This window comes from Bufo bufo, chromosome 4, assembly GCF_905171765.1.
Source record: "Bufo bufo chromosome 4, aBufBuf1.1, whole genome shotgun sequence".
NCBI lineage: Eukaryota > Metazoa > Chordata > Amphibia > Anura > Bufonidae > Bufo > Bufo bufo.
The window spans coordinates 132,329,131-132,341,984 of NC_053392.1; the positions used below are offsets into that span (position 1 = coordinate 132,329,131).

General features: G+C 41.1%; 1 protein-coding gene across 1 annotated transcript in view; it reads right to left on the bottom strand.

Moving 5' to 3' along the window:
- KIF1A (kinesin family member 1A) overlaps positions 1-12,854 on the bottom strand; it is a 159,486-nt gene that overhangs the window by 96,050 nt on the left and 50,582 nt on the right. Inside the window, 4 exon segments of the mRNA XM_040427918.1 lie at positions 3,797-3,875; positions 8,428-8,503; positions 10,782-10,799; positions 11,362-11,427. Of these exon segments, the coding sequence (XP_040283852.1) occupies positions 3,797-3,875; positions 8,428-8,503; positions 10,782-10,799; positions 11,362-11,427 (239 nt within the window).

Sequence of the window (12,854 nt, forward strand, 5' to 3'; positions counted from 1 at the left end):
TCCGGGCCCTAACTACCTATCAATATGAATAGACCTTGAAGGTAGGAATATTCATATGCAGGATACCTAGGCCCTAATTTCCCTATAAGGCCCTGGAATAAGGTTAGACCAGAGACAACCCATTCCTCCCCAGATGGACGAATGGAAGTCTCTGTCTCAGGCCCAGATACAAACAGCAGGGAATATTACAAAACACGAGCAAATGCGACACTTAAATTCTGAAGAGAGAGACGAGCTCACAACAGCTCAGCCAAACCCAAATAAAGCTATCTACCGCATAGTCAGAAGGAAGGGGTCAGACTATAAAGGGTAGAAGTGATGACCACTGAGAAACAGCTGAAAAAAGGGGAGGGGTCATTAAGCCTGTCAATACTGAATCAAGAGAAATCAAAGCGGCTGTTAGATTCCAACACGCTCAGCCAGTCTTCTTGATCTCATGACATCAGTTACCTGAGGGGCCGTGACATATCTATAACCTTTAATATTATTACACTCCAGAAATACATCCAGGCCCCTCTTGATCTCTTTTAGTGAATTCCCCATCAAAACCTCCTCAGACAGAGAGTTCCATAGTCTCAAGGCTCTTCCAGTAAAGAATCCCCCTCTATGTTGATAAGATAATTCTTTAATAGTCCCACCATGGGCAAATTCACAAGCTTCTTTCCTCTAGATGTAGAGGAGGTCCCCTTGTCACAGTCCTAGGTATAAGTAGATCATGGGAGAGATCTCTGTACTTTTTTTCTAAATAACCCTAATTTTTACAATCTTTCTGGGTACTGTAGTGCAAGTCCTTTCCAGTTATTACTTTAGTTTAGTGACGGTGACCCAATCTGAGTATGAACTGTTAATAACCACCCTCTGTTTTCTATCACTGAGCCAGTTAGTTACCCACATACCGACATTTTCTCCCATTCCAAGCTGTGAGGGTTAGGACTCCATGTTTGTATTTCATACTGCCATTTTTTGTGTAATGAACTGTGAGCTTCTTGTGGAAAGTTACTGTAACTTCAAGGTCACTCCTAGCCCCTACCAACACTTGTTAGAAAGGAATCTTAACAAGCGTCAGGAGTACTAGCACGTGGCTAGCACCCACAGTTAAGATTAAGGAGACGTTCTAGGCGTATAGCCAAGAAGATGCTTATTTCAGATTGTGTTTTTAATGAGTTAATGACGTAATTGTTTGACTACGTCTTCAGTTAGAAATAATCCAGAAAATCACTTTTATTAACCTGTGCTTTCTTTAATAAAGTTTAGAAACACTTGATACACAGACCTATGTCTGTGTTGGTTTTTCTCTATGGATATCCATAACTTCTAATTCGGAGTCCACTGGTCATCCGGCAATGGGGTTTTTGTCCCAACACAAGCATTCTCATTTTATGTACTAACCTTTTATGTGGCACAGTATCAAATGCTTTGAATTCAAGATATATGACATCTAATAACTTAGCCCAGTACAGTGTAGAACTGATCTCCTCATCAGAAACTGATTAGATTAGTTTGACAGGACTGATCCCTCATAAACACGTACTTCTACGGCACTATATACACTTATTTTCATTGAGATGAAAACCTTCAAACAATTTACTCCTGACAGATGTTAGACTAACCAGCCTATAGTTTCCGGGCTCTGTTTTTGACTTTTTTGAATATTGCCACAGTATTTGCTAAGCACCAGTCCTGTGGAACAGACCCTGTCATTATAGAGCCCATAAATATCAGAAATAAGGGTCTGTCTATTACATTACTTAACTCTTAGGATATGAGGGTGTATGCCATCTGGATCCGGTGATTTGTCTATTTTAATGTTTTAAAATGCCTCTGCACTTCTTTCTGGGTCAAACAGGCCACATTTAATGGAGAGTTTACTTTGACACTCTGCATTTAATCTTGCATTACATTGTCCACAGTGAATATAGTGGAAAAAAAATATTTAATAACTTAGCTTTTTTGTTACCATCCTCTACAACTCCTCCCTCATTGCTCCTTAAAGGGCTGACACTTTCCAGGTTTAATCTTTTTACCATTTATATTTTTGAAAAACATTTAGGGTTAGATTTACTCTTTCGGAAATAAGCCTTTCTGTCTCCAACTTGTCTGCCTTTATCTGTCTTTTACATATTTCATTTTTCTCTTTGTTGTTTTTAATGGTTCTTCACTACCTTCCTGTTTTAGTGAACTAAATTCTCTCTTTTTGTTATTTATTGGCCCTTTTCTTTTTCATTCATCCAAATAATTTTTTTCTGCTCCTAACCCTTTTATTCCAATAAAGATTTTTGAGCCTACCTGGCAAAACACCCTATTGAATGTCAACTGGAAGTTTATAATAATAGTATGGTCACTATTTCCCAGGTGTCCCCCACCCTGCACATCTGTTCTTCTGTCAGATCTATTGGTTGATACTAAGTCCAGTATGGCCGTCCCTCTAGACAGGTCCTGTACCAGTTGGGAAAGGTCTTTAGTTATTGCCAAGAACCTATTTATTTTATGAGATCTACAGCTTTCAGTTTTCCAGTCTATATCATGGTCGTTGAAGTCCCTCATAATAACAACCTCATTATGATTTGCTACCTCATCTATTTCCCTTAGTAGTAGATTTTCTTTGGACTCTGGTATGGTAGGTGGCTTGGAGCAAATAGAGATAAGTGATTGAATTAAAACTTAACTTTTAATAATCCATTTTTAGAAAAAATGGCCCCAAGATAATTGGATAATGTACATGATAATACAACAATATATAGAGGCACGGTAGGTCACCCCACAGTTGATTGTGGTACTGGGTGGCCAGAACACACTTAAATAGCAAAAGGTGCTCGGCGACACCAAAATTGTGTAACCAGGTGGTCCTACCGCTCCGATAAAATGCTCCTTGGTGCAACAGTTGCCTCACCGATGTTGGATGATGTCCGTACACAGAGTCTGGAGACAGTGATCTGCAACGACTGGATACTGTCACAGACAGGGAAAAGAATGTGCCCACTGAGGAGAGCTGAGGTCTCCTCCTCCTTGTACATTTGCTATGCATTAGTATGTTAGGTGCCAGAACAGAACGGGGAGCATACCCATGCAAAAGAGGGGCCAATCTGAAAAAAAAAGCGTGATGGCATCTGCTGGGGATGGACTGCAGATGTAGGTATTAGTTTTAGGAAAAAAATCCTGTGACAGGTCCTCTTTAAGACAAAACACACTTTAGACGAAAACACACTTGCAAGCTTGCAAACTCGCTTTTTTTTATAAAACAGTTTTTCTCCACTAGGCTGCAAACAGTCTGCAGATTTTTCTTTCCCTCTGGAAAATTATTTTGGCTGAAGATAAGTAGAATACAGTAATGAAAAAAAAAATCCCCCAAAGGTGTCCCTAGTCTTTAAGGTAAGAAAATGCTTAAATCTGCAGATCCTCAAAATCAAAGTGACCTTTATAATATCCCTTGTTAAAGGAATCCTTCAGTGTCATATTTCCTACAATTTGCTGTTACATTTATCTCTGAAGATGCAGCGATTCTCGTTTCTGCCATCATTAGCAGTTCAGAAATAAAATCTCCAGACATTCAGCAAATGACCAAACCCTTATCCCACTCATAATGGTGTTTTTTTCCACATTCACTGCACACAGCAGAGATGGATATAAAGCATTTATAGAATCTGTGCAGCTGTACCAGGGCCCAGTATGTAAGGGGCCGCCTTAAAAGCAGCATCCTACCCCCTGTTTCATAGCTTACAATTAGTAGTTCTAATTGTTTTTGGGTTCAGTTGGCATGCAACGGTTTTGAAGATGACCAAAAGACAAAACATCTCACCGCAGGGTACTAAGGGTCTCATCATAGTTAATATCTGCAGGACTCAGAGCAGCAACCATAGCAGTGCGAGAGTTTCCACCTGAAACACAATGCAAAAATTGGTTAGTTTCTTTAATTTTCAAGAAAAACAACATACAGTCCTGATCAAAAGTTTAAGACCACTTGAAAAATGGCAAAAAATAATTTTACATTGCTGGATCTAAACAAGGTTCCAAGTAGAGCTTCAACATGCAACAAGAAGAAATGAGAGTGAGACAAAACATTTTTTGAGCATTCAATTAATTGAAAATAACGATTAAACTGAAACAGGCTGTTTTTCATCTGATCCAAATTTTAGGACCACATGCCTTTAAAAGGCCAAATCTGTGCAAAGATGTGGATTCATTGTCATTTTCTGTCAGGTAGTCACATGTTGTGATGGCAAAGGCAAAAAAACTCTCCCTTTTTGAACGTGGTCGGGTTTTTGAACTGCATAAGCAGGGTTTCTCACAGCGCGCCATCGCTGCTGAGGTGGGACGCAGTAAGACAGTCATTTGGAATTTCTTAAATGATCCTGAGGGTTATGGAACAAAAAAGTCAAGTGGAAGACCCAAAAAAATGTCATCAGCACTGACCCGGAGGATCCAATTGGCTGTCCGTCAAGACACTGGACGATCCTCGACCCAAATTAAGGCCCTTACTGGTGCTGACTGCAGCCCCATAACCATCAGACGGCATCTGAGACTGAAGGGCTTCAAAAACAAAAAACGTCTTCAAAGACCTCGTCTCCTTGAACGCCACAGAACTGCTCGTTTGGACTTTGCAAGAGAGCACCAAACATGGGACATTCAAAGGTGGAAGAAAGTTTTATTCTCTGATGAGAAAAAATTTAACCTTGATGGTCCTGATGGTTTCCAACGTTACTGGCATGACAAGCAGATCTCACCTGAGATGTTTTCTACGCGCCACAGTGGAGGGGGCGCCATAATGGTCTGGGGTGCTTTTTCATTCAGTGGAACAATGGAGCTTCAGGAAGTGCAGGGGCGTCAAACGGCCACTGGCTATGTCCAGATGTTGCAGAGAGCATTCCTCATGAGAGAGGGCCCTCATCTGTGTGGTAACGACTGGGTTTTTCAAGAGGACAACGCTACAGTACACAATGCCCGCAGGACAAGGGACTTCTTCCAGGAGAATAACATCACTCTTTTGGCCCATCCTGCATGTTCCCCTGATCTAAATCCAATTGAGAACCTTTGGGGATGGATGGCAAGGGAAGTTTACAAAAATGGACAACAGCTCCAGACAGTAGATGGCCTTTGTGCGGCCGTCTTCACCACTTGGAGAAATGTTCCCACTCACCTCATGGAAACGCTTGCATCAAGCATGCCGAAACAAATTTTTGAAGTGATAAACAATAACAGTGGAGCTACTCATTACTGAGTTCATGTTTGGAAGTTGGATTTCTGTTTCAGGGGGGGTTTAGCGGTTTTTTGGAGGTGTGGCCCTAAACTTTTGATCAGCTGAAAAACAGCCTGTTTCAGTTTATTTGTTCTTTTCATTAAATTGAATGCTCAAAAAATGTTTAGTCTCACTCTCATTTCTTCTTGTTGCATGTTGAAGCTCTACTTGGAACCTTGTTAAGATCCAACCATGCTAAATATGATTTTTTGCCATTTTTCAAGTGGTCTTAAACTTTTGATCAGGACTGTATATTGAAATCACAACGGTAGAAATGTATTATTTGATTTGTGCCCTCTGTCTGCGTATCCCCTGCCCTTTCAGATTTAGTGGTGTGACGCCTGCCCTTCTGCCTACTCAGTGATTACTGCTGAAGTTGTTGGTTGTTTCCTCATTCCTCCTCAAAAGCGCAGGCTTAGACTACCGTAGGTTCACATCTGCGGTACACTTCTGTGTTTCTATACACTTGTTGAATTGTGTTTTTTGCAGCCATCACATCAGAGCCCTGGATCTTGATAGTCAGACCCTAGCGATCAGCAAGTGAGATGATATCATAGCAATATGCAATAACTTTTTGCATTAGGAAAACCCCTTCAAAATGTCAGAAATCAGAATGGAACATATTAGTCCTCTGACATCTGAGTACATACTGACTGTATTGTAAGGGTATTTTTTAAAGGGAGTCTGTCACCACTATATAACCTTATACAGTGCTTACATTGCTCTGTAGCACACCTATACATGATTCTAATGGTACCTATGTTATTTTCTTTTGACTTGCACAAGCAGGAAAAAAGCCATTTAATCCATATGCAAATGAGCACTCGCAAGTGCCCAGGGTCGGCGCTCCCTGTGTAGGAGCCCAGGCTGCTCTGCCGTCTTTTTACTTTACTCCTCCCCAGCCTCTTCCATTGCCCGCCCTCCAAGTCCCTTGCGTCATCACTAGGTCCGGCCGAGATCCCGCACCTGTGCACTGCTCCACTGCTCCAGCGGCCCGTGGCATGCACACTGTGATGCAGATTGTGGGCACGGGATACCAATGAGCAATAAAACACTAAATCGGAAATGCGGCTGTACAACACAAATAGAACGCAAGTGTCAAAAATGAATAGCTCCTAGATGGGACAAACCCAGACACTCAGCATATACACAGATATAATACAAAAATGTATATACAAAAATGTATCTTTATTGAAATCGATAAAACAAATAAATAGATGCATAAATTGTCAAAGACAGACACAAACACATGGAGAGTGCACAAAATACATCGGGACATCAAGTTATAGCATTGCAAGTAGTGGAAAAGGTGGGATGGAAAAACAAGTATAAATAAATACAAAATCAAACCATGTGGCTCCCCCACCCAGAAAAAAACAAAAAAAACATGATTCACAACATATACACAATACAGATCCGGCTAGTGGCACCTCCTAGAGACCCCGACATGTGTTTCGCGTCAGCTTGCTCCCCCTAAAGAAGCTGACGCGAAACACGTGTCGGGGTCTCTAGGAGGTGCCACTAGCCGGGTCTGTATTGTGTATATGTTGTGAATCATGTTTTTTTTTTTTTATCTAGGTGGGGATGCCACATGGTTTGATTTTGTATTTATTTATACTTGCTTTTCCATCCCACCTTTTTCACTACTTGCAATGCTATAACTTGATGTCCCAACGTATTTTGTGGACTCTCCATGTGGTTGTGTCTGTCTTTGCCAATTTATGTATACATTTTTTTGTTTTATCGATTTCAATAAAGATACATTTTTGGATATAATTTTTTTTATTATACCATTGTGGGCACGGCATCGCTTCACGTAGTGCGCATGCCCCAAGCCAGCGGAGTCGTGCACAGGCGAGGGAGCTCGGCCGGACCTAGCGATGACTCAAGGGACTTGGAGGGCGGGCAAAGGAAGAGGCTGGGGAAGAGTAAAGTAAAAAGAAGGCAGAGCAGCCTGGGCTCCTACACAGGGAATGCCGCTCCTTGGGACCTGCGAGTGCTCATTTGCATTTGGATTAAACAGCGTTTTTCCTGCTTGTGCAATTCAAAAGAAAATAACAAAGGTACCATTAGAATCATGTATAGGTGTGCTACAGAGCCATGTAAGCGCTGTATAAGGTCTTATAGTGGTGACAGATTACCTTTAAGTACTGATTGGCAGTGATGACAAGTTCGCATTGTTCGCCTGCGAACACATTCGGGCTGCCATCTTTTCTCACAAGTCCGGCGAGGCACAGGTAAGCCCTTACCTGTGCCTGTGCCGCGAGCCGGTCTGAAACAAATGCGGTCAGCGGGAGCAGGTAGTTCCGAGAACGGCCCGATGAAGGCCCCCGGCGGCTGTTCTCGGAACTGCCTGCTCCCGGTGACCGCATTTGATTTCAGACCGGCTCGCGCACAGGCACAGGTAAGGGCTTACCTGTGCATCGCCGGACTTGTGAGAAAAGATAGCAGCCCGCATGTGTTCGCGGGCGAACAATGCGAACTGGCCATCACTGCTGATTGGTTCTGTCCCCTTTAATTTTGTTCCCTTTTATTATTACCATTCTGTTTAATGATGTGCCTTGTAATCTACTACTCATCCCCCATTGTGCTGATAAGACCACATTCCTAAATGATCTCAGACATGCGTGCGGCACACTGGAGGAGGGGCTAACAGGTTTAAACTTTGTGACACACATTCACTCAGGTGCCTCCATTGAAGACTTCATCCTAGGTAGGCTGTAAGTATTGATTTGCCCTTTCTCTTGTACTCTTGTTATAACATGGTAGACAGCCATGTGTTATAGCATGACCGATGGAGTCTCACCCCATATTGCATGTTGCATATTTAGGCTAGTAATGTTTATTTACTTTTTTGTGTCATCGTATATTTAATCACACTTAGTAAATATATTTATTCACTTAGCCTGCATAAGCTTATTCATTCTCAAATCTTTTAAATTCACGTTACGTTACACTGACCAACATTTCAGTTGGTAAATTCAGATCATTTAAGCCCCACCCCTGGAAATTCCCCACCCATTTTCATCCCGCAATAGCCTGAATTTGCTGGACTGTCTCTGAAAATTAGGGACAATCCTTATAGTTACCAACTATTTGGTTGGATTTGCGTGAGCATGTTAATTAACCTTTTTAAAGAACGGAATAAGTTGTATAAAAGTGGAAAATGATGGTGGCATTTATAAATATATTACCCAAGTTCTCTCTTAGAAGCCATGTGAGTACAGAATCTCGATATGGAATAAAGTCTGTCTTCTTTTTTTTCTTGTTCTGCAGAAGAAGGAAAATGACACAAGATGGAAGTACTGTAATATTATTCCTGCCTCCATGTTCCCACATTATTATGACCTAATGCATGTAAGCTTAAAGACATATCTGGACCCCTAAAAATGGATCTCTGACAGGATAAAATGTGAAAAAAAATCTGTTACTTCCCAAATCTGGCACCATTCCTGTAGTAAACGCAGAACAAAGTGCAGTTGAGGGAAGCCTGATGGCACCAGGGAAGCCTGATGGCACCAGAGAAGCCTGATGGCCGGCACTATGAGCAAAGTGCTGGGCCCGGATTTAAAGAATGTAAAATATTTTTACAAATGAAATTTTTTTAGGGATGAAAACCCCTATAAAGAGAATGTGTCATGTTGTACAGAAAGAATGATGTGTGAGCAGCATGGTACATAGCAGAAGATGCTGAGCAGACTAATATATACTCATTGACAAAAAAAACGAACACACCAACTAATGCACCTATAAGGAGTTGTTGGGAATGGAATCAAATGAAACTTCCTATGTGTGAATGTAATTATGATTTTGCACATTCATAGGTTACTGCAGCTGCATCCCAGCTGGTCCCATAAATGCTTACTTGGTGATAAATATAGTGACTGGGCAGCCAAGTAAGTGTTGTAAACTGGTGGAGACATTTCTAGGAAACCCTTGCTGCGGGTGGGTTAGCATTATCCTGCTGAAAAATGCCAGTTGAAGCCGTGCCATGACATTGACATTTCTATCTGGGTGCATATATTATTTTATGAAAAATAACTAGAATTTTAGCCATTTTAATTCCTGCTCAGTCTAGGCTTACAAGTCCAGTGGCGGTCTTATCAGTGACTGACAGCTATATTAGTGTCATGCTGGGTAGGATACAAGATACAATAGTCACACAGAAAACCATAAAACAAGCGTCTAGGCCAGAAGCTGGGGATAAAGGTCACCTCCTGACAAATCCCTACCAGCTCTCCCTGGACTTCTGTGGCCACGTTCAGACCCTAAAGGTGGGAATAAACGTGCTCCCGTGCCTAAGACTGAAGAAACCCTAAAATCCCTAAGATGGTGGAAAAGGGGGAAAGAGACAGCCTGCTTCCTCAAGCCTGGAGGGGGCTGGTGTCTCTCTAACAGCCTAGACAGAACACAAAAAAGAAAACAAAACGAACTTATCTGTAGCTGAGCAGAAACAGCGATTCCTTCCTTCCTCTATAACTAAACTCATACAAACGACCCCACCCAGTGCACCTGAAGGGAGGCGGATACAGCTCAAATCCAAACCCAAAACAAAAAACTACACACGTGCTGCTAACCTGGCAAACCTCCGCACATAACCTGAGCAGGGCATGACAATTGGTATACACACTTACACAAGGCAGACTGTCAATCACAAATAAGGGCACCCACAAGTCCAGAATGAGTAGGAATTTAAATTAATGTATTACAAGCTCTATAACATGCTGCATGCGATCGGACTGCATGCTCAATGTGACAGGTTCCCTTTAATAAGAATAATGTATGTAACCATTATAACCAACAAGCACCTACATACGTTATGTTCCATGAGTAAATTTAGAAACAACACATTATGATACAGTACACTCTAAAAGAGTAGATCTTAATAGTTTTTATAATTTAGGATCATACAGCTAAGTCACAAGGAAAGTATAATAATGACAGTATATTGGGAATCAACGATGTGGCCTTGTACTCCCAAAACCATCAGTTGATCGATGATCAATTAGAAAAAGATCAAATTCCAATTTAATGTGCATTATGTTCATACTGATTATATGTAAAAAATATTGTAGAAAGTGATGGTCAAACCCTATAAATATTAGGAGGGACATTTATCAAGACTGGAGTGAGATGCGCCTAATTAGGCACATCTCTGGCAGTCTGTGCGCCAGAAACTGAAGTATACTTCAGCTATAACTTACACCAATTTCTGGGGTAAGTTATAGTAAATCCGGTGGGCAGCACGAATCCCAGCTGCCAATCCCTCTGCCAAGCCTCACCCATTTTCATCACTTTAGAAAAGTGTCAAGAAGCTCAAAATGTCGCAAATTATGGTGTAAATATGGCGTGCGCCATAATTTGCTACTTTTTTATACCACAATAGTGGTGTAAGCACTTTAGTATGCCTCTCTATATCTCAAAATGAAGAGGACAGAGGAAAAAAACTCAAGCAGATATCAGATTCCACAACATAATACAATACAGTATATCTGTTTAGTTCATGTGAGCCTAAGTTTGTCTCTATATTAAATAATAAAAATCTCACCTTATTGTTACCAGAATCCTGTGGAAAAAAAGAGAAATTATAGTATTAGGAACATAGATTACATATGAATATTACATTACATGGCATTTTTATGTACCATGTTCATAGTTCTCAAACTGATTCACAGGCAACATAATTAATGGGACAAAGCAGTGTGGTAGATACTGTATAGGATGACTTAGGCCAGACAAACACGAGTGAGTTCAATGCTATACTCTCGCAGTGTGTGGCAGTGTGAGTTCCTGTTCTGAACTCTGCTCCTCTCACAGGATTGCACAGCATTACATTGATTTAAAATGCTGTGTGACCTGAGAGTCCTGGAATCTACTGAATTACACTGACATAATGCTGTCAGTATAATTCAGTAGATTCCAGGACTTTCAGGGTCACACAGCATGATAAATCAATGTAGTGCTGTGCGATCCTGCCAAAGGAGCAGAGGCCTGAACGAGACCTCTCACTGACACACGCTGTGAGTTTATCGCATTGAAATCTCTCCTGTGTGTCAAAAGATTATGTGAAAAGTTTATGATCCCTAGATATAAATGAAATTTGGGGCTTATTATCAGCATACACTTACCATTTCAGCAAGTCCAGAAATCACCTTCCCCAAGGTTGTGAGAGACTTATTTATGTTTGCTCCTTCCTGTAAGTGAAGAAGAAAAAGAGAAAGAACATTACGTGTAGTGCGGCTCGTCATAATCACAAATGGGGAGATGTCTTCTCCTGTGGTATCCAAAAAGCAGCAAACCCTTGTGTCCTGTATTTATACGATTGTTATGAAAACATAGAAGACACAAGATTTCTTAGCTATTGTGAGCCAAACTGATGTCACTCCAAAAGACCACCTGTTAAGGGTACTTTCACACTTGCGGCAGAGAGATCCGTATGCCAACTGATGGCATTAGTAAGACTGATCAGGATCCTTATCAGTCTTAAAAATGCCTGATCAGTCGAAAAAATGCATTGAAATGTCGGATCCGTCTTTCCGGTGTCATCCGGCAAAACGGATCCAGCATTTATTTTTTTTCACCTTTTTTTCAGTCTGCGCATGTGCAGACCGAAAGGACGGATCCGGCATTCCGGTATTCTGAATGCCGGATCTGGCACTAATACATTCCTATGGGAAAAAATGCCAGGCAAGTATTCCGTTTTTTTCACCGGAGATAAAACCGTAGCATGCTACGGTTTTCTCTTTTGCCTGATCAGTCAAAATGACTGAACTGGAGACATCCTGATGCATCCTGAATGGATTACTCTCCATTCAGAATGCATGGGGATGAAACTGATCAGCTCTTTTCCGGTATAGAGCCCCTGTGACGGAACTCTATGCCGGAAAAGAAAAACGCTAGTGTGAAAGTACCCTAAGATGGTCAGACATTTGAACTGTTAGCTGGACACTAATGCAGGCAACACCTATTTCTCCTGAACCATAAGCATGCATGGAAAATGAAACTTCAGATCCCCCTGAAAACTAAGGTGGCTGATACTTATTTCCTCTGACATTTTCCATTGGGGGAAAGTCAGAAAATCCCCATTCACATTACCTAATGTGTATACCTTGCTTTAGAAAGACCCCTCCTAACCTAGATATTTGTTTTTACCCATTTTAGAAATTTTAGGTAGTCATCCTCAAGAGTTTTTACTGTACATTATAAACTGCCTAAAAAGAAAATTCCTAGGAGTTCTGAATGTACTGATATATAAGGCTTCCATGAAGGACACAGACATAAAATTTGTATATGGTAGCCATCTATTTTAACAGTAGGAATTATGTAGCATGAAATGAGGATTTATTGGTTCCCACACACAATAGAGATCACAATTGGATGAATGCAATACCATAATTAATTTTCCCACTGAGAAATCTCAAGCGGGTTCTCAGTTTCATTAAGTTTTTATATACTCAAAGTACCTGAAACACTACATACTTTTGTCCCATATGCTTATTTTTCATGTCAGCATTTTCTTTCCCTTGTTCTTAGCATCACTGCATCCTGGCAGGATGTTTACATGTAGGACTTCCTGCTGGGTTTTGAAACCAAACCCTAGCATGCTTTGCTCTGGAATGTT